Source organism: Cherax quadricarinatus, chromosome 11 (assembly GCF_038502225.1).
Source record: "Cherax quadricarinatus isolate ZL_2023a chromosome 11, ASM3850222v1, whole genome shotgun sequence".
Classification (NCBI taxonomy): domain Eukaryota; kingdom Metazoa; phylum Arthropoda; class Malacostraca; order Decapoda; family Parastacidae; genus Cherax; species Cherax quadricarinatus.
In genome coordinates this window covers 23,162,935-23,186,726 of record NC_091302.1, presented here as the reverse complement: position 1 = coordinate 23,186,726, position 23,792 = coordinate 23,162,935, and the positions used below count along the sequence as shown (strand labels likewise).

Below are 23,792 nucleotides of genomic sequence, written 5' to 3'. Positions count from 1 at the left end.
CGCACAAAATGCGTGCTAAAGGAATAACAGGAAAAGTCGGTCGATGGATCTATAATTTCCTCACTAACAGAACACAGAGAGTAGTCGTCAACAGAGTAAAGTCCGAGGCAGCTACGGTGAAAAGCTCTGTTCCACAAGGCACAGTACTCGCTCCCATCTTGTTCCTCATCCTCATATCCGACATAGACAAGGATGTCAGCCACAGCACCGTGTCTTCCTTTGCAGATGACACCCGAATCTGCATGACAGTGTCTTCCATTGCAGACACTGCAAGGCTCCAGGCGGACATCAACCGAATCTTTCAGTGGGCTGCAGAAAACAATATGAAGTTCAACGATGAGAAATTTCAATTACTCAGATATGGTAAACACGAGGAAATTAAATCTTCATCAGAGTACAAAACAAATTCTGGCCACAAAATAGAGCGAAACACCAACGTCAAAGACCTGGGAGTGATCATGTCGGAGGATCTCACCTTCAAAGACCATAACATTGTATCAATCGCATCTGCTAGAAAAATGACAGGATGGATAATGAGAACCTTCAAAACTAGGGAGGCCAAGCCCATGATGACACTCTTCAGGTCACTTGTTCTATCTAGGCTGGAATATTGCTGCACACTAACAGCACGTTTCAAGGCAGGTGAAATTGCTGACCTAGAAAATGTACAGAGAACCTTCACGGCGCACATAACGGAGATTAAAAAACCTCAATTACTGGGAGCGCTTGAGGTTCCTAAAACTGTGTTCCCTGGAACGCAGGCGGGAGAGATACATGATTATATACACCTGGAAAATCCTAGAGGGACTAGTACCGAACTTGCACACGAAAATCACTCACTACGAAAGTAAAAGACTTGGCAGACGATGCAACATCCCCCCAATGAAAAGCAGGGGTGTCACTAGCACGTTAAGAGCCCATACAATAAGTGTCCGGGGCCCGAGACTGTTCAACTGCCTCCCAGCATACGTAAGGGGGATTACCAACAGACCCCTGGCAGTCTTCAAGCTGGCACTGGACAAGCACCTAAAGTCGGTTCCTGACCAGCCGGGCTGTGGCTCGTACGTTGGTTTGCGTGCAGCCAGCAGCAACAGCCTGGTTGATCAGGCTCTGATCCACCAGGAGGCCTGGTCACAGACCGGGCCGCGGGGGCGTTGACCCCCGGAACTCTCTCCAGGTAAACTCCAGGTAAACTCCAGTGTGTGTCACAGACACGCCACGTCTTTGCCAGAGACCAGTGTTGAAAATAGTGCAGTTTAATGAGAGGCAATCGATCTCTTACCTTAGTGGGATAATTAAGGGAAATCCTGCACCCACTTTGTTGCCTTATTAAATACAGCATGAATTGTCGTCTATGCCCAGACAGCAAGAATCAAGCATTCTGCATTGATTCATGGTGGAAGTTTGGGATGCTGGGGAAATATGCTTTGTCGGCACTTCTTTTGTGTGTCGGGAAGTAGGGCGTAGGGCTCTGTGGCGTCTTCAGATTACTTTAAACCCAGCCAGGGGAAACATTAATGCCGGGATAACGAACAAAGAACACTGATCCGCGCGCTTTTGTTAATAAAAGAATCTCAAAGGACACAGCAGAACAATTACAGAGAAGTGTGATCAGCTTCTTTAGTTATATGACTGAACAATAGACAAATCTTGATGAACAGTGTAACCAGCGAGTGTTGCGAATTTCCCGACGGAGTGGAAGACAGTGCGACAGCGACATTCTTCAAAGAACATGTCTGCTTCAATCAAAACAGCGGATATCCGGGTGTATTTACGGATCCATTACCCTACCGATTCCTGCCAAAGACTTCCTCGACACGAATGAGCTTTGTGCTAACTTTAATTACTTCTCTTTTGAGGGCTTCATGTACAAACAATAATTTTTAATGGTTTTGTGCTTACCATTGAATTCATTGTCAACCTGTACATGGAGCACCTGGAGGAGGAAACATTAACGTCCGTATCCCCAGGGAGGTAAAATAAATAACATACGGACAGTTGAGCCATCAATTAGAATTACCACTGAACTGGACTAATGCCCTTTATTGGCGCCATGATTTGCAAAAGTGAAGAAAAACTTGATTTCAAAAAAATGCTGCAAACCGCCTAACTATACCTGCAACAACATAGCGTGGGACTGGTATTGGTTTCTTCCTAAGGGCTCACAGGCTCTGTTCATCCCCACATTCCAGAAGAAGAGGCTACTACATTCATAAATCCAGCCTTGAATTTTTGCTCTCCACGACACTTAATCACCGATAGAAAAGAAAAGCGGAGAAAATACTACATAGTGGAAAACCCGGCACAAACAACAGCGTCTCCATATCCTTAATCAAAGTCAATAACGGTTGCCACTATACTTTTCAGCACAATACAGGACTTAAAATAATAATTCTATGGACCAGAACATGAAGATCAGCGAACACAGAGGTGCCTGCCTAAGTTATGACATAAACATCTGTATTATTCACCTCAACACGGAGAATTATCTGATGAACTTCCCAAGAGCCAAACCAGTTATCAGGAAAGACAGATGGAACCGACTTTGTTTCGAACTTGTTCTGCCTGCCCAGACTGACATCGTCGTCATACAAAAATCAGGTTCATTCAAAATTTTTGAAATACTGACCAAGCTAATTCTCACCGGTTATGATAATATTATTATAAAAACCACTCGTATATGGAGAAGTTCTACGCCAGCCTGTTGTCCTGTTCACCTAGCAGCAAATAGGTACCTGGGTGTTAGTCGACTGGTGTGGGTCGCATCCTGGGGGACAAGATTAAGGACCCCAATGGAAATAAGTTAGACAGTCCTCGATGACGCACTGACTTTCTTGGGTTATCCTGGGTGGCTAACCCTCCGGGGTTAAAAATCCGAACGAAATCTTATCTTATCTTATCTTAGCCTACTGACCCACCTAATTTTAAACTCCAGTGCCTTTTCATGAATAAGTTATATTACTGCAAGTGACGTCACCCTTTTATATCTACCTGTGACGTCTCTCCAGTATAAGTACAAGCTTTGTATTATCCATATTATGAGAACTTACAAAGTCCTGGTGGACGAAAATTTTTCTCAGTAAAATACAATAAACCATATATTGTGTCATATACACATTACTGCTCCGAGTATGAATGTCCATCAGTGTGTGATTTCTCACTGCAGTGTTACTTAACATTAAACATTGCTGTTCTGTTAAACATTGCTAGTCCATGTTAATCAGTGCTACACTACATTAAAAAATACTTCTCTGTGTTAACACTGCTACATTATAATGTACATTGTTACTGTACCTGTGACCAGTTTCGAGATTTTTTTTTTTTCCCCTCATAGTACGGCCTGCGGCCAGGCCGGTCTGTGAGGAGTAAATTATATGGTATATTATATGGAAGTGTTATATTATGGATATACTTCATAACATGGATATGCTATATCATATGCATGTGCTACATAACTGAATATATTATATAGATTTGCTATAACATAAAGTTATGCTGTATTATATGGAAAAACTACATAATATGGATATGCTACATAATATTGATATGCTTCATAATACAGATATGCTTTATACTATTAAAATGCTACATAAAATGTCTGGTCTACGTAATATTTCATGGATGAGATAATGTTTAAGCAAGAAAATGTTCATTGTTTTGAAAGGGGATGGAAAATCAAGATAGTGAAAGCCAGGATATATTTTATTACAGAGATATATAAAGGACTTGCTGAACTACAGGTATACAGCACCAGTAACCAAGCGTGTGCTGAACCGCAGGTGCAATGTAAAACACCATTAAGCCATTGGTACTTTAATTACACATAGCAAAAATAAGCCATGGGATGCTTAACCACAGAGATATAGCAACAGCAAGCCAGCTGGTGGCTCAACCACAGAAATACAGCACAAATATTCCTTGGGTTCCTTAACACCAGATATATAGGAACAGCAAGGCAGCAGGTTCCTTAACCACAGGTACATCGCAGCAATATTCTAGGGGCTGCTCTATCAGATATATAGTAAGAGAAAGCTAGCAGTACCTTACTCTCAGATATATAGCACCAGTAAGCCAACAAGTGTTTAATTACAGTTATATAGCACCTGTAATCCAGCAGGCTCCTAAGCACAGGTATTTACCACAGTTAACACAGTGGTTGCTTATCAAAAGTTAAATAATGTAGGAAAGTCAGAGGTTGCTTACCTACACCAGTAGCACCTGTAATTTTTTTTTATATTTTATTTAAAAGCAATTCAGCGTAACATAAAAATAAAAAATAAAAAGGAAACAGTATGGATCTCAATCCTGAAGGTTCGTACACTGACAAAATAAACCCGACACAAATTAACTGACACAAAAGGATTGCACCTATATACTCGCAAGATATTGCTGTATAACATACAACAATAACTTACGGCATGAACATAGCTACAAATAAACACAGTAACAGGGTCGTGAACTGAAATATATACACATTTATGATTCAAAACCTTACATATATATATAAATTTAACATATAACATGACATGACAAAGGCTCAATACAATAGAAAAGAATATATACAAGAAATTGTATCAATTAATCCCATCCTTCGCATTAATCAATAAACCAAAACCTAACATCATAATCTTACTAGAACATCTACATACTTATCCCTAACAATACAGCTGTAACATATACCAAAATACAAATAAACATAAAAAGAAAACAGCTTAGATCTCAAAACCGAAGGTTCATTACTGTTACAATAAACACGTATACAAAATCTCAGACACAAAAGGAATGCGTCTAAAAACTGGCTAAATATGTCTGTCTACCATACAGCTAAAACTTACATCAATAACATAGCAATGAAAACAAACCGGTATCAGGGTACTGACCTAAATTATAAACTTTAAAATGAATCGAAACATACATATATAAAGTTTTACATAAAGCCTGACCTATGACAAAGGCTCAGTACAATAGAAAGGGATATACACACACAAAAAAAAAAAGTTTCTCAAAATCACATTAATCAGATGCACTGTATGCACAAAACAAAACAGTATATAAGTATATCTCAACATGCAAAATCCCAGCACATAACATAAATACAAAATAAAACACACTTCATATCGCAAAGAACAATATTACTCAAGAATCGTGTCATACAAGAATGATACACATCCAAATAATACATAAAAAAAAACCTTCGAGGTTACACCTACATTCCTGAAATATGTTATATAGAACATAACGAGTCCTCAGGCTCTACATCCACACTTGGCATGATAACCACAAGGTTGATGTCATAATGCCTCAATGAAAACCAGGAAACCATTCCATACCCACAATCACAACACTTTCACAACACCCCCCACCTCAAGGAGGCGAGCCCGCTGTGACCCCCTGACTCCCTCTCAACCTATGAAAACCCCTTCACTCACTCATGATCATTCACAGATTCACGAGAATTCCTAACGTTAGCATTCTATACCCCTCTGAGAAAACCTGATCCCATCTCCTCCCATACAATTCTCTGTTACGACACATCGTACGATAGAACGTTACCACAAGAACCCTCCTTCGCTCTTCACTATCCCCTCTCCCCCTCATCACCCACGATATATATATATATATATATATATATATATATATATATATATATATATATATATATATATATATATATATATATATAATCTACCATGATATAATCTAAAGATCTTATGACGCCCTCGTCTAACCCACTCATGTCTACACTTAGAGCACGCAGAACCGACACCCCATGGCCTCCCACCCTCTGAACCAACCTACCTAACCAGCACCTGACCTCTTCTAACCCTTCACAAAAATAAACTACATGGAACGCAGTCTCGTCCCCTCCACAGATACCACACCCCCCACCCTCTACGGAAGGATCCCATGCAGAAAACGAAACATCACCTCACGTGCCCAAGGGTTTAACTTCATCTTACTAAATCTAAACTAAATACTCTTCCACGCATACATGGGGAACAAGCCCTCAACTGGGACAATGCACCTACCTACAAGCAACCTACACAAAACCCTTATTCGAACCTTTCTCAGTTCCTTAACCAACATCACGGCCCTCAAAACGATTTCACATTCCCTCAACTACATTCCTCGATACCACATACCCAGCCTGTCATATATCCTTTCCAACTGCCCCGCGTTCACACCCACATGCAAAACTTCCCATTTAAGAAACAAACATTTAGCCCTCCATCTCAAATCCATCAACCCCAACCCACCCTGACGGACAGGTAACATTACGACTTCTCTCCTTAACCAATCACAACGTGAACCCCACAAAAATTTGTACACCTTTCTTAAGATCCCCACAATCGCTGTCCCTGTAATTGGGAACACAGCTGCGACATGTCAAACCTTACTATACAATAAAATGTTTACGACTATCACTCGCTGTATAAGAGTTAGGTGCTGGGGTCTCAAAACACCTATACGCCCCACGATCCTTTTCAATAACCTATCCGAGTTTTCCACCCGTGCCACAACCACGTCATCCTTATAAATAATACCACAAATCTTTAGAGACACCGCCCATTCTTTGACAACATTACAACTCCCCCCCTCACCCCCCACCCAAGAACCCAACCCCATGCACCTTGACTTCGCGCTATTTACCTGCATTCCCGTGGCAGTTCCAAACAATTGCACAACCTCGTCCAACACTCCCATTGACATCCCTTCACGAATGAGAACAGTGGTGTCGTCTACATATCCAATTAATCCCGGCCAGGCTCTCCCACCCCCCACACTTCCCTCACATGGCGTACATAAGCTGCGGTCAACCATTCTATAAAAGGGGTCCTGAAAACATGCAAACAATATTTGGTACATGGGGCATCCCTGTCTAAGGCCTCTACCCACTGCAATATCCCTCCCCATACACCCATTAATCTGTATCCTCATTTTCGCCCCTTTATACAACGTATTTACCCACTCGACTATTTCCTCCCCATATCTATGTCTCCTAAGTATAACCTGCAAAGCTCCCCTTTCCACTCTATCATATGCTCCCTGCCAAACTAGAGCCATCAAAGCCGCTCCTCCACCCCCACCTTTAGCTTCCACAAAACTTCTCAGTATCCCATGTCCTTCAATCATCGACCTTCCCAGCAATCCAACCTGAGATTTCGACACCACCCTTCCCACAACACATTTGAACCTATTACCTTAAATTTTGGCAAAAACCTTATAGTCTGCACAAATCACCCTACTCCCGTAGGGTGGGCTACCCCTTGCCCTTCGGGACCAACACTACAACTGTTGTAGCTTGCTTCTCTCCCAACTTACCCTTCTCCTTCATACGATTAAATATGCTAACTATAAATCCCCGTATTAACATCCAATGTTGTAAATAAAATTTTACCGAGAGACCGTCAATACCCAGAGCTCTCCCCTTCCTCATTCCCCTTAAGGCATTCTCTATTTCCTCTGCTGTAATAATCCCACCTAAAGCCTTTCTCTCGCTATTTCCTAAATTACAAGTCACATACGTACACACCTTGTCTAACGCCATGGCACCCCCACCCCCCACTTGTCCAGTACTTCTCATACCAAGCCTCCGCATATGTACACATCCCCTTCGTGGTTCATATCTCCTGCCCTGCTCTATAAGTCCTGACCATCTCCGTTACCTCTAAATTTGGGATAGCCATCACCGCCTACCTTTGCTTTTGATGCCGTAAAACATACACAGACAGCTTGTCGCCCCAAATCACTTCTTCCACCCCTGCCTGCACCCTTACAGCTTGAAACCTTTCATTTTGTAACACCCTCAATCTCCCTTTTATTTCAACTATTTCATCCATAGGAAGATTATTCCCCCCCCCAGCCCATAGCAACCTCTTAGCCTATCCTCTAAATAGTTAGCCAGCACATATTTTAAATTATTAATACGTTTTCGTTCCCTCACATAAAACTTTCTAATCCTTTCCTTCGCAACACAATCCCACCACGTCACGATGTCGTCCACCCCCTGTTCTTCCACACTAAGCTCCCTCAATAGGGCTGAAAACCCCTCCTCTTCACCTAACACACTTACATTTAGTTTCCAATAACTTCTGTATGTTTCCGCGAGCGCCCCCCACCCTACCTCCACCACCACTGCCCTATGATCTGACATAGTAGCCTCAACAGTACTGAAAGATTTCACATCCGCATTTTAGACTGTTTGTTTTGACTGTTAGCCTTCAAATTAAATTATGCACAATTTTATGGATCATAAAACTTTCCTTTTCTACTAAATTGGGAAGATGTACAATGCTCTAGTTGACACCAGAAGAAAGATAAAGGCTAGATTATTGTTGACCCAGAGTGTTTCAGCGATAATCTCAGTAGATTCCATAGCAAAAATATTGAAGTTAGTGATTTTTTTTATTTTTTTTTTTTGTAGAAAAAATCATTAAAAACAAAGCTGTAAACAATATCGCAAATCCCCCCTGGCTGTTTGTAGAACCTTTATTCTTCAATAATGTGTGCAAAAATCCTGACAATCCTATTAAAACTTATCGCAGAAAAAGGAGCACAATGTCAGTAACTTATTTCTGAGTTATTATTATTGTTTGCTGTGAAACTCTACGGTTATGACATGCTAAATCTCAGCATGCTACATTCCTCCAACCTTGTTTACAGCCTGCAGGCTGCCGAGGAACTCACTAACTGGACTCTACACTTAAGCTAGCACAGAAGTTGCCTGATAGAGTATTTAGAATGAAACAATCATAAAAATCGTAATTTTTGGAGGAAAAAAAAACCCAGTAATTGTCAACGTGTATTTTTTATGACAGCAAGAACACAAAAATTACATTTAATGGAAAACATACTTGGAAATATGATAGAAACAAGGTGATTACATCAAAATGTTGCTAGAATTTTGTACAATTTTTCGGTAAGAAAACATTTTTTCCATAATTTTTCAATCTTAACTTTTTGATCACTGAAAAATGGCTCGCCCCCTCCCTTAATGGGGTCAAATCTGAATGGGACCGGTCACTAGTGGCGTTCCACAAGGATCAGTTTTAGGCACATTGTTATTCATAATTTACATTAATGACCTTGATGAAGGAATTACAAGTGACATAAGCAAATTTGCTGATAATACAAAAATAGGCCGAAAGATTGATTCTGAGGAGGATACCAATGAACTCCAGGAGGATTTGGACAAATTAATGTCTTGGTCTGAAAAATGGCAGATGAAGTTCAATGTGGACAAGTGTAAGGTCCTAGTCCTTGCGAATGAGAATAACCCTCCAAGTTATAAACTAGGTGAAGTAGAGCTTGATCATACAGAATGTGAAAAGACTTGGGAGTCATGGTAAGCAGAAATCTAAAGCCAAGACAACAGTACCCAAGTGTGCGTAATAAAGCTAATAGATTGCTTGGATTTATTTCAAGAAGCATAATAACAGGATTCCAAAAGTTAGGTTGTTAGATAAGACACACATGAAACAATTAGGTATCTTTTTTTCGAAATGTTTCGCCTACACAGTAACCTTCTTCAGACTGTAGGTGAAACATTTCGAAATAAAGATACATAACTGTTACATATGTGTCTTACCTTTCAACCTGTCAGTATTTTATACCATTTTAATATTCACTCTGTCAGACACTGCAACACAATGGTATCTTGGTACAGAACAAATAACATCTTGACAGTATATAAGGCTCCATACTGTCACTTCAACTTCACAGTGTTTCAGACTATGAAACAAGTGAATATCAAAATGGTATTCAATACCGACAGGTTGGTAGGTAAGACACATAAGCAACAGTTAGGCAACTTTATTCCGAAACATTTCTCCTACGCAGTAGGCTTCTTCAGTCGAGTACAGAAAGTAGGCAGGAGCAGTAGAGGTGTAAAACGATGTAATCAGTCCATCACAATTGAAGTCGCAGATTTGAGGTTGTCAGTCCCTTAGCCTGGAGAAGAATTCTGTTCCATAGTCTGAAACAATCTGAAGATCAAGTGATAGTGTGGAGACTTATATACTGCTAGAAGGAGAGGTGCAGAGTAGTAGTAGTGAGAATTGTTTGATCTGTGAGGGACGCGACCTCTCAGTGGCTACATTCTCTCTACTACCACCCTGCACGTCTCCTTCCGACAGTATTTAAGTCTCCACACTGTCACTTGATCTTCACAGTCGAAGTCTGTTCATTGATCATCGACGATCTCGCCTCTCTCGAATTACCCCGTGTTGGGAGAGACTTCGCTTAGAGTGGTGCTTGCTGGACCTTCGTCTTCCTCTTCACCATCAGGATTGGTGCACCGGTGGTTGCCTACCCAAGGGCAGGAAGCCTGTTGCTGCCTGAAGTCTCTAGGCCTGTCGACAGTTCACCTCCTCAGTGTCCTGCGCCAGGCAAGTAGGTGTGTCTACTTACACGTACTTGCCTAGCTGAGTACTCTCACTTTTCCGCCGATTGCCACCGCCACAACTGTTTAATTGCCTTCCACCTCCCACCCCCCTTCCACTCTCCCTCTACCGCTCACACCTGCCTCTGCCTCTTCTAAATTCAATTCCTTCTCGCTAAACCTCAAATTCTCTAATCCTGATGCCACTATCTGTCCTGAAAATTTATTATATCAGATCACTGGTGTACCTCAACTTAACGTCTTTAAAACCAACTCAGGCTTCAAACTCCTTCTTGACAAACATTCCTACGAAATGTACACCTTAACCGATACCAGACAAAAGCTTCTCAACACAGGCTTCTCCATTATTTGGACTCCTGAACACCGTGCCAAAAGCACAGTCATTGCTAAACACGTAGACTTTTCTCTCCTGACAGCCTATGACACAGACAAAGAAGACTTAATCAAGAACATCAGTACTAAGAACAAAGTCTCTGTTGACGATATTTACAGACCTGAAACTCTACCATTTTCAAAATACGCTGTTCAACTCCTTCTGACGCCTCTACACTCTTCAGTCAAGGAATCCTTGCCAAGACCATCCGCATTTCTCCAAACACTCTCTTCACTCCGAACTTTCACCCAATCACACAATGTCTTAAATGCTACAAATTCGGCCATGACAAAAACACATGCACATCAACACAAGGCTGCTCCAGATGTTCAGCAACTGGCCACTTCTGGAATACCTGCAACCTCCCCCTTAAATGTTCTAACTGCGGCGGGTCACACACTGCAGTTGCAAATTCCTGCCCCTCTAGAAAAGACATTCTCTCCTCCCTCAGAGCAAGCCAACCTCCCTCCCTCCCCAACCTCATCTCTGCACCTCCCTCCCCTACCAAACTGCCCTCCCCCACCCCCAATGCCTGGGCCTCCCCACGCACTTGGTCTACCTCTTCTACCCTACACACATCAAACACCAACACACAGACTACAAACACCTCTCCTTCTACACCTACACCCACACTAGACTACAAAACTAACTGTCAACTCGCCACTGCTGCCCACTCTGCGATGGTAATCTCTCAAGCTTACCAATCAGACTACTTACATGTCCTTAGCCTAATCTTGTCTGCTAACAATCTTCCCTCTCTAATCATCCCTCCTTCTTGCTTCTCTTCTAAACCCCCTACAACCTCTCCCACTCCTCTTCCTACACCCTCCAGCTCTCCTCCTCCCCTACCCCTCTTTACTCCCACCAACACCCCTCTGCCCCTCTTCACATCTACCCCTCCTACCAACACCCCTCCTCCCCAACCCCTTTGAGCTACTTCTACTACTCCCCCCACCTCTTTACCCACTTCTTCCTCCATTACCAAAGCTTCCACTTCCTCTGCATCCACCATTTCCCACTCCTCCTCCACCACATCCAAGACTTCATCCAGGTCCAACTCCACCTCCTCCAAACGAAATCCACTCAACCCTAAACCTGCCCCAACTTCTGATATACAGACCAAAGAACATAAAAACAGATCCACCTCTTCGTTCCCCTCCAGGAAATGGGTCCACAGCACCTACAAACACACATCCACCGATGGTACCACTATCACGGGCTTTAATCTAAACTCCCCTGATACTAACTTGGGTATGACGAAACCATTAAATCATGTTTAAGGTGATTCAATTCAATGTACGTTCTTACTTTACAATTAGACACCTACTGGCCGAGCTCCTTGAAGCAGAGTGGCCAGATATTGTTTTACTAAACAGTACCTGTCTCAAAGCCCCTCAACAAATCCACCATTATGGTTATACTGCACTACAGTCCCCCTATGATCCCCACGATGGGGTTGCCATCCTTGTCAAATCCAACATAAAACATGAATTTCTCCCAATCCCTTTTATTCACCAACACTGTCTTGAGGTCAGAATACACACCCACCTTGGCCCCTTTATCTTTTTCACCACCTATGCTTGCCCAAACAATATTCTCAACATACACGATCTTTCCTTAGTCTTCAACTACACCAACACACCAACATACCTACTAGCTGATATGAATGCCAAACAAACCGCCTTTCTTCACACCAGTAACAACCAACTTGGTCACCAATTACTCAACTTCACAAACCACAAACACCTAGTTCACCTCGGCCTAGACTTCAACACCTTCTACAGCCACACTGGCTAAGGCAAACCCGACATCAACCAAGCCAGCTCTCTCTTTCAACACTACATATCACCTGGCCCTATTACAGGCTCTGATCACATTCCCGTCATCTTACACATCTCCTCCAACCCTATCCTCATCCCAGCCACACCTTCATTCTTCTGCAAGAATGCTGACTTGGATGCCTTCAAACAACACAAAGATAATACTAACCTCACCTATGACTACAACAACAAACCCATGTCTGACATTGGCACTCAACTTGCTCTCATCCAGGACACCATTACACAAGCAGCCAACACTGCAATACCAAAGAAAACCCACACCACTCGTTATTCCTTCAAACCCTCAATCAGAACAAGAAGACTAATTATCTGCTACCACAACCGCTTCCTCTACAACACACATATTTAATCAAGTCCGATTAGATCTCACTTACCCCAGAAACAACATTCTACAAAGTCTGGACCAAGACCACAACAATCACTGGTCACAGTTCATACAACAAGCTGACAAACAGAGTATCAAAAACACCAAAGCCTTCTGGAACTTTATCAAAAAAAATCAGAGGCACCACTCCCACCAACAAATTCAAACACATCACCCACAACAACACACACATCTCAGACCCGCAGGCTGCTACTAACATCTTCAAACACATCTGGGAGAATATCTTCCACCCTCACCCACCCCACTCTAACGCTATCCAACACATTCAGAACATAGAACACTGGAACACTACACACACACACGAAACAAGACCAGACAGCCACATCCATCTGAACTCTCTTACCTCCTCCCAAGAACTTGACACTCCTTTCACCAACACAAACATTAATACTCTCCTCAGACACCTTCCTTCCAAGGCCCCTGGTGCCTCTGACCTGAACCATATTATCCTGAAACAACTTCCTGACTCTTACTGCTGCCTACACAAACCTCCTCAATGCCTCCCTTGCCTCTGGATACTTCGCTTCCTTCTTCAAAGCTGCTACTGCTATCCTCTTTCCTTAACCCAATAAAGACCACTCTGACCCTAGAAACTATCGCCCTATCAGCCTCCTCGAAACTTTAGGAAAACTCTTTGAAAAACTCATCAATCATCGCCTTTGCAGATACCTGGAACACAACTCTACTTTCTGATGGTCAGTTTGGCTTCAGAATTCACAGATCCATATAGGATGCCATTAACATCATTCTCAACTACATCCACATAAACACAAAACAAAGAAACAGGACAGCCCTGCTTGCAAAAGACATTGAAAAAGCTTTTGACACTGTCTGGCATGAAAGGCTCAAACACATACTCTGCACTAACTTTAACCTGCCTCTCACTACTCGTAAGCTCTTCTGCAACTTCCTAGGCGGCCGCACTATGAGAATCAAATTCCAAGGCTGTTACTCTGACTACTTCACACTAAATGCTGGAGTACCCCAGGGATCTGTCCTCTCCCCTACCCTCTACATTTTATACACTAACGACATTCCAACATCTGTATACCACAACTCCATCACTCTAGCCTATGCAGACGACATTACACAACTTATCACTCACGCCAATATAGATACACTCACACACAAAATGAGGTCGACAGGATAGCCATCTGGGAACAAAAATGGAGGATCAAATCCAATGCAGCTAAATCCAGCATTACATATTTTAACTATAGGAAACATGATCCTCCATTACCTGTCGAGCTCAGAACTGCTGACACCCGCACTTACATCCCCATCACACAATCTGTCACTGTCCTTGGCGTTAATCTTGACTACCTTCTTCGCTTACACGGACACATTCACTCAAGACATGCAATAGCTAGTAAGGCCCTTGCGGGCCTCTACAAGCTGCAACATGCCTCCCAACGCACCAAACTACACCTCTACAAACTACAAACTACACCTCTGATAACTCACTCTCCTCTAGCCCTCTCTCTTGCAGCAAAAACAAACTTAACCTGCAGCGTGTCCAGAACAAGGCGCAGCGCTGGGTGCTTGATGTCAGATGGGAGGACTTCGCCACAAGCGAGTCTCTCCATACCCAATTAGACATCCCTGCGCTGAATCTGTACTGGAAAACGCTCAGTGACAGACAGATAGACAAACTTGAGACAAGACATGACTACTGGACCTCCCTCCTTGACGACGACATTCGCAGACTCACAAACCAACACAACCTTTTCTACTCCTTGTATGATCCTGCTCCTAACCCTATTTACAAATAACCTTGGATTCCCTGGCAGGTACCTTGCGCTGTTCATTCTCTTACCCACGTTCGCTTTAGCTTTGGCTCAATTCTACACTCTTCTCTAGCGCTAATCTTCGCTTGTCCCGTCCTCCCCGCTCACCCCACCGGAGTCCCAACAGAAGAGCCTGAATTTCTGTTATCAATGTCTGTCCCACGATCGCCTTAGCTGCTGGGTTAAGCCTTGGCTCTATTTCTACGACTAAGAACACTCCTCTCCAGAGCTATTCTTCGTCTGTCCCGTCTTCCCCGCTCATCCCATTTGGGATCTTACCTGAACTTGTTCGTTCGTTCGTTCGCTTGATCTTCAGATTGTTTCAGACTGTGGAACAAATACTCTTCTCCAGACTGAGGGACTGACCACCTCAAAACTATGTCTTCAAGGGTGATGGACTGATTACATCGTCTTCACATCTCTTCTACTTCGACCAACTTTTCTGTACTCGACTAAAGAAGCCTACTGTGTAGGCGAAACATTTTGAAATAAAGATACCTAACTATTGCATATGTGTCTTACCTAACAATCTGTTGGTATTTTATACCATCGTAATCTTCAGCTCTATACATCACTAGTAAGGCCTCAGTTGGATTATGCCGCTCAGTTTTGGTCTCCTTACTACAGAATGAATGTAGATTCATTGGATAACATACAGAGAAGGATGGCTAAAATGATTCGTTGCATAAGGAATCTCCCGTATAAAGATAAACTTAGATCCTTGAATTTTCACTCTCTTGAGAGACGTAGAATGAGAGGAGATATCATCGAAGTGTATAAGTGGATGATGGGCATAAACAAAGGTGATATTAGTAAAATACTGAGGACATCGACTCAGGTAAGAACCAGGAATAACGGATTTAAGTTGGATAAATTTAGATTTAAAAAGGGCATAGGTTAGTACTGGTTTTCAGAGTGGTCGATGCGTGGTACAATGTTCCGAGTAAGGTAGTCGAGATTGGATATATACATGTACTGCATATGAATGGTTGGGTTGAGTTTAATTGGTGTCGTGAGTGCGGTAGTGAATTCTTGGGTAACTATGGGTAATGGTGGTTTCTGATAAGGACATGCCTTGTATGGGCCAGTAGGTCTTCTGCAGTGTTTCTCCATTCTTATGTAACTTAGAAAAATCCTGTTTCAGAAAATGATGAAATTAATTTAAGTAAAGGGATGATTTATAGTTCTGTGATAAAACAAAATATTCCCAATTGCCCTCGAAGATTTTTTAAGTCCTATGAAAAACTTATTGGTAAAAAAAATTTGCATACGTATTACTAAAACAGATGAAATAAATAAAGTAGTAATTTTGAAAGAAACTATTACCGAGGTAAAATGAATAATCTCATAAATGATACAGATATTTATTCCAAACTTAGAAAGAATCCCTTACATTCTGTTAACAGTAATTTTAATGAACAGTAAAACGACTACTGAAAGGCAAACATGAATTAATTTAAAATTCATGACCAACAGTTTATCTTTACCGTATATGTATAGATTAATAAAAACACACAAACCAGGTAATCCAGCCAGACCTATTATTAGCTCAATAGCTTCAGTTTCCTATAAATTGTCTAAATGGCTAGTAGATATGTTCAGTGACATGGTCAATGACAATGTCTTGTCTCATTTTAGGCAAATTTTAAAGAAACGCCAGAAACAAACCTTTCTGGAACAGTTTTTTGAGCGACAGGGATCCAGTGACTCTGAAGCTGGTCCTAGTGGCCTTAAGAAACAAAGAAGGGAAGTAACCCCGGAGAAGGACTTGGTAAATGAAGTCTTTATTGAAGGGGATTCCCCTTCCAAACAATAGTAACTCTTCCCATCTTCTCCCCGTCTTCCACACATCAACAACTCTTCAATAAATTTATTATTGTCTCATTGTTTTATGTGTAGATAAATGTACATTTAATGTAAAAAAAAATATCTTTTTAATACTTTTGGGTGTCTGGACAGACTAACTATATATATATATATATATATATATATATATATATATATATATATATATATATATATATATATATATATATATATATATATAATATATATATATATATATATATATATATATATATATATATATATATATATATATATATATATATATATATATAGGTAGTATAGTATACTAGGTAGTAGGTTGGTAGACAGCAACCGCCCAGGGAAGTACTACCGTCCTGCCAAGTGAGTGTACTACGAAAACCTGTAATTGTTTTACATGATGGTAGGATTGCTGGTGTCTTTTGTCTGTCTCATAAATATGCAAGATTTCAGGTATGTCTTGCTACTTCTACTTGCACTTGGGTCACACTACACATACATGTTCAAGCATATATATACACACCCCTCTGGGTATTCTTCTATTTTCTTTCTAGTTGTTGTTCTTGTTTATTTCCTCTTATCTCCATGGGGAAGTGGAACAGAATTCTTCCTCCGTAAGCCATGCGTGTTGTAAGAGGCGACTAAAATGCTGGGAGCAAGGGGCTAGTAACCCCTTCTCCTGTATAAATTACTAAATTTAAAAGAGAAACTTTCGTTTTTCTTTTTTGGCCTCCCTGCCTTGGTGGGATACGGCCGGTGTGTTGAAGGAAAGATATATATATGCAAGGAATTCGCGAGAGCAGGCGAAATATACACAAACACTGATCTCTGGCTGAAGGAGACTCGAACCTACGAACCTTAGGACAAGGTACGCAGTGCTTTACCAATCTACCCACACTGGACAATACCTTGGCGTGTAGCTTGCGGTACACGTTTGATCCAAGGCAGCCATCTTTCAGGGAGAAGGCTTACAGCTTTTCATCTCATCCCCTGCATGCATCAGCCTTACTAGAGATTTTAACAATGCAAGGAATTCGCGAGAGCAGGCGAAATATACACAAACACTGATCTCTGGCTGAAGGAGACTCGAACCTACGAACCTTAGGACAAGGCACGCAGTGCTTTACCAATCTACCCACACTAGATAATACCTTGGCATGTAGCTTGCGCTACACGTTTGATCCAAGGCAGCCAGCTTTCAGGGAGAAGGCTTACAGCTTTTCATCTCATCCCCTGCATGCATCAGCCTTACTAGAGATTTTAACAATGCAAGGAATTCGCGAGAGCAGGCGAAATATACACAAACACTGATCTCTGGCTGAAGGACACCTCTGTGACTGAAGAAATACTTCCTAACATTCCTGTGATTCATCTGAGTCTTCAGCTTCCAATTTTGACCCCTTATTGTTGTGTCCAAGCTCTGGAACATCCTGTCTCTGTCATCCTTGTCGATTACTCTCAGAATTTTATATGTCGTTATCATATCCCCCCCATCTCTCCTGTACTCCAGTGTCGTCAGATGGATTTTCCCTTAACATCTCCTTGGACTAGTCATGCTGCAAACCTTTGCACTTTCTCTAATTTTCTTAAGTATTTGGCTAGATGTGGGCTCCAAACTGGTGCTGCATACTCCAATATAGGACTGACGTACACGGTGTACGGGGTCCTGAACGATTTCTCATTAAGATGGCGGATTGCTGTTCTTAGGTTTGCTAGGCGCTCATATGCTGCAACAATTATTTGGTTGATGTGCGCCTCAGGAGATGTGCCTGGTGTAATACTCACCCCAAGATCTTTTTCCTTGAGTGAGGTTTGTAGTCTCTGGCCCCTTAGACTGTATTCCTGCGGTCTTCTTTGCCCTTCCTCAATCTTCATAACTTTACACATGGTGGGGTTGAACTCCAGGAACCAGTTGCTGAACTAGGCCTGCAGCCTGTCCAGATCCCTTTGTAGTTCTGCCTGGTCCTCGTCCGAACGAATTCTTCTCATCAACTTCAAATCATCTGAAAACAGGGACACTTTGGAATCTATTCCTTCCGTCATGTCGTTCACAAATACCAGGAACAGTACCGGTGATAGGACTGACCCCTATGGAACCCCACTCGTCACAGGTGCCCACTCGCCCTGTACCATGACTCGTTGCTATCTACTTGGCAGGTATTCCCTGATCCATTGCAGTGCCCTCCCTGTTATCCCTGCCTTGTCCTCCAGTTTTTGCACTAATCTCTTGTGTGGAACTGTGTCAAACGCCTTCTTACAGTTCAAGAAAATGCAATCTACCCACCCCTCTCTCCCTTATCCTACTGCTGTCACCCTGTCATAGAACTCCAGTAGGTTTGTGATTTAGGATTTCCCGTCTCTGAAACCGTGTTGGCAGTTTTTGATAAGGTCATTTCTTCTCCGTGACTTTGCGTACTATACATGTCAGTGACACTGGTCTATAGTTTAGTGCTTCTTGTCTGTCTCCTTTTTTAAAAACTGGGACTACATTTGTTGACTTTCATACCTCAGGTAATCTCCCTGTTTCGATAGATGTGTTGAATATTGTTTAGGGGTACACATAGCGCCTCTGCACCCTCTCTTAGGACCCATGGAGAGATGCTATACTGCCCCATCACCTTTGAGGTGTCTAGCTCCCTCAGCAGCCTCTTCACTTTTTCCTCGGTTGTAAGTATAGTGTCCAACACTTGGTGGTGTGCCCCACCTCTCCATCTTTCTGGAGTCCCTTCTGTCTCCTCTGTGAAGACTTCTTTGAATCTCATGTTGAGTTCCTCACATATGTCGTTTCTTGTGATCTCTCTTCCTTCCTTTCTTAACCTGATTACATTGACTGTTGTTTTCCTCCTGATGTGGTTGTACAACAGTTTTCGGGTCAGATTTGATTTTCGCTGCTATGTCATTTTCATATTGCCATTGGGCCTCCCGTCTTACCTGTGCACATTCATTTCTGGCTCTATGACTGCTCTCCTTATTCTCCTGGGTCATTTGCCTTCTATATTTCTTCCATTCCCTAGCACACTTGGTTTTGGCCTCCCTGTTCCTTTGGGTGAACCATGGGCTCATCCTGGCTTTTTCATTATTCCTGTTACCCTTGGGAACAAACCTCTCCTCAGCTTCCTTGCATATTGTTGTCGCAAATTCCATCATCTCGTTTACTGACTTTCCTGCCAGTTCTATGTCCCATTGAACCCCGTTCAAGCAGTTCTTCATTCCCGCGTAGTCCCCCTTCATGTAGTTTGGCTTCATTTTCCAGCTTTTCCTGCTTCCCTCTCCACTTGTAACTAATGTGTATTCAAATCTTAAAACCACGTGATCGCTGGCCCCAAGGGGTCTTTCATATGTGATGTCCTCAATATCTGCACTACTCAAGGCGAATACTAGGTCCAGTCTCGCTGGTTCATCCTCTCCTCTCTCTCTGGTAGTGTCCCTTACGTGTTGGTACATGAAGATTTCCAGTACCACCTAAATCATCTTAGTCCTCCACGTTTCTTGGCCCCCATGTGGTTCCACGTTGTCCCAATCAATTTCCTTGTGGCTGAAGTCACCCATGATCAGTAGTTTTGCCCTGCTCGCATGAGCCCTTCTTGCCACTTCATCAAGTGTGTCAATCATCGCTCTATTGTTCTCTACTGTTCTGTGGTGGGTTATACATCACTGCAATTACCACCTTGAGACCTCCAGACTGAAGTGTTCCTACTTCGCAATCCCATGATTCTCCACTGTCTTCTCTCTCCAGTTCATCAAAATCTCATCGGTTCTTGATCAGCAGTGCCACTCCTCCCTCTCTGTTCCCTCTGTCTTTCCTCAGGATCTGATATCCTGTTGGAAAGATGGCATCTGTTAACATACCTGTGAGCTTGGTTTCTGTGAGAGCCATGATGTATGGTGATGCCTCTTTGACTCTTTCTTGCCACTCCTCCCACTTATTTGTTATTCCATCAGTGTTGGTGTACTATACCTTCAGTTTCCTCTCCAACACTGTGTTTTGGGGGTCTGTGAGGGTTGGGGACCAGGCAGTGTACTGTGGGGTTCTGTAGCTGAGTGCTGGATGGGAGCTGTGGGTGTGGATTGTGGTTTGTGTTGGGATAGCATGATTGGTTGTGGGATTCTGGGGCTGGTTCTGTGTGTGCTTGCTCTTGTTGCTCTGCCCTGCTCTGGTTGTCCTCTGCTGCTTTTGTCCTTGTCTCTCCTCCTAGCTCGTTTTGCTTTTGTGTCCTCTCCCTCAGCTGCTGTCATTCTGTTTGTGTTCTGTCTCGGTCTTGGAACACCCTCTTGTATTCTGCCGAGTCCTTCAACCATGATTTCTCTTGGAGGTTCCTACTCCACACTGTTTCTGTCCTGAAAATCAGCGTGATCGGTCATTTTCTCCCCTTCAAATACCCCTTTATTCTTTGAAAAGTTACAATCTCGGACTTGTCCTCTTCGCCTATTTCTGTGATGATGTTCTCAATCTCCTGTCTTTCTGTCTGCCGCGTTTCAGTGTGTATCTTTCCCTTGCTCTCCTGAAGCCCATGAATAAACACTGACTTTGCCCTCTCCTCCTCCAATTGCTTTTCCCTCTGAACTCTGTTTCATGTCTGTACATGGCCATTTTCTCTCTTTTTTTTGCCTGTATCTCTTGGTGGCATGTTTGTGCCACTGCATTTGACGTATTCCCCTCTCCACCTGCACACAGCTGCTCTCCCCTTTCACTCCTTGGCCCTTCTTGCTAGGCTGATGTGGCCTTACCGTAAGTTATACCTTCTTCCTTCCCGTTGGGCCTCCCAGCTTCATATGCTGTGTCGTCTCTGGTCAATACCCCTGTAACTCGCTTCAGCCTGCTTACCTCATCTTCTAGGACCCTTATCCTGGCTACTGCAGTTTCGACTTGACACTCCCTTTTCTTCTTTTCCTCCAACCTCTTTTCCAATTTCACAGAAACTCTGTCTCCATGTTTGTAGAAAGTTCTCCTAGTTTTCTCTCTCACTCTTGTTCCATCTTTTTGCAATGCTCTTCCATCCACTCCTCCCTACAAGAACCAGTCTCCCCTGATCCCTGGGTCCTTCGAGTGTGTGTGTGTGTGTGTACTCGCCTAGTTGTGGTTGCAGGGGTCGAGTCATAGCTACTGGTCCCGCCTCTTTGCTGGTCTCAACTATGTCCACTTTCTCCCTTCCCCATGTGCTTTATCGTATCTCTTCTTAAAGCAATGTATGGATCCTGTCTCCATTTCACTTCATCACTCTCCAGATTGTTTCACTTCCTGACAACTCTATGACCAATGAAATACTTCCTAACATCCTTGTGATTCTTCTGAGTTTTCAACTTCAAACTGTGACCCCTTGTTGCCGTGTCCCATCTCTAAAACTTTCTGTCTCTATTCACCTAGTCAGTTCCTCTCAGTATTTTACATGTCGTTATCATGTTCCCCCTATCCTTCCTGTTCTGTAATGTCAATTGATTTCCCTTAAGCTTCTCTCGTAGGCAAACCTCTTAGCTCCGGAACTAGTCCTGTTGCAAACCTTTGCACCTTTTATTATTTCAAGACCTGCTTGACTAGCTGAGGGTTTAATACTGGTGCTGAATACTCCAATATGGACCTGGCGCACACTGTGTACAGTGTCTTGAATGATTTACTTAGATGTCGAAGCGCTGTTCTTAGGTTTGCCAGGTGTTCATATCCAGCAGCAGTTATTTGGATGCTGTGGGTCTCAGGGGAAGTGACAGGTATGATGCTCATTCCAAGATCATTTTCCTGAGTGAGTTTTGCAGCCTTTGACTTCCTACAATGTCCTTCCCCAAAATTCAAGATTTTGCACTTGTTATTCTATGATGGTATACCACATATTCAGTGTATTCAGATGTGTGTGTGTGTACTCACCTATTTGTACTCACCTATTTGTGGTTGCAGGGGTCGAGTCATAGCTCCTGACCCCGCCTCTTCACTGATTGTGTGTGTGTGTGTGTGTGTGTGTGTGTGTATTTTTAATTTCCAATATATGTTATTTATTATTGATGATGTTTCCAACTACGCTGAATCCACTGACACAGACGTTCAAGAAAGAAGACCATTAGAGCGGCAACGTATCCAACAACCAGAATGATAAACATTCCCTGAAACATAAGATGTTTTTTAAGAATTGAAAGACAAAGAAAGAGATCTGATATATATATCTTAGGCAATTATAGTGTAAACAATTTAATCTCCAGCAGTTTAAATTATTGAAACTTTTGATGATTAAAAAGTGGTAAAAGAATTATTACCCGAATATTACTTATGGAGAGGTTGGTCCTAACTGTGATCTTAGTGGGAGCGTTGACACACACTGTTGAGTTTGGCTCAGTGGTTTTTAACCACTGGTAGAACAACCCAGCCTCCGTCATTCCCATAATTCTGAGAATCGACAAACTGATACAAAACATCCTGTTACATATTTCCATGCAACACACAAAAACTATGAAGCTTAAAATTCGCAAACGAGCGAAAGTTTAACAGCCATCATCTCTCAGTCCACAGCAGGATCCGAACCTGCACATTCTGTGTCAAAATATACAGAGCTTCCGCCACTCAGCCAGATCCAAACCTGCAGTGGACTGAGATATTTTATGATATATATATATATATATATATATATATATATATATATATATATATATATATATATATATATATATATATATATATATATATGTTGAATGTATGTGTGTGTGTACTCACCTAGTTCAGGTTGCAGGGGTCGAGTCCAAGCTCCTGGCCCCGCCTCTTCACTGGTCGCTACTAGGTCACTCTCCCTGAACCGTGAGCCTTATCACACCTCTGCTTAAAGCTATGTATGGATCCTGTCTCCACTACATCGCTTCCCAAACTATTCCACTTCCTGACTACTCTGTGGTTGAAGAAATACTTCGTAACATCCCTGTGATTCATCTGTGTCTTCAACTTCCAACTGTGTCCCCTTGTTACTGTGTCCAATCTCTGGAACATCCTGTCTTTGTCCACCTTGTCAATGCCTCTCAGTATTTTGTATGTCGTTATCATGTCCCCCCTATAACCCATGTCCTCCAGTGTCGTCAGATTGATTTCCCTTAACCTCTCCTCGTAGGACATACCTCTTAGCTCTAGGACTAGTCTTGTTGCAAACCTTTGCACTTTCTCTAGTTTCTTTACGTGTTTGGCTAGGTGTGGGTCCCAAACTGGTGC

The 23,792-nt window shown here is 42.4% G+C and overlaps 1 protein-coding gene across 1 annotated transcript in view; it reads right to left on the bottom strand.

Annotated features, from left to right (window-relative positions):
* Window positions 1-10,468: 10,468 nt before the first annotated feature.
* The window catches only part of LOC128687511 (probable glutamate receptor), a 180,100-nt gene continuing 166,776 nt past the window's right edge, over window positions 10,469-23,792 (bottom strand). The window contains exons 10-13 of the mRNA XM_070083858.1: window positions 22,856-22,985; window positions 22,624-22,705; window positions 11,739-11,882; window positions 10,469-10,596 (exon numbers count right to left, since the gene is read on the bottom strand). Of these exons, the coding sequence (XP_069939959.1) occupies window positions 10,469-10,596; window positions 11,739-11,882; window positions 22,624-22,705; window positions 22,856-22,985 (484 nt within the window). The remainder of the gene's footprint in view (window positions 10,597-11,738; window positions 11,883-22,623; window positions 22,706-22,855; window positions 22,986-23,792) is intronic.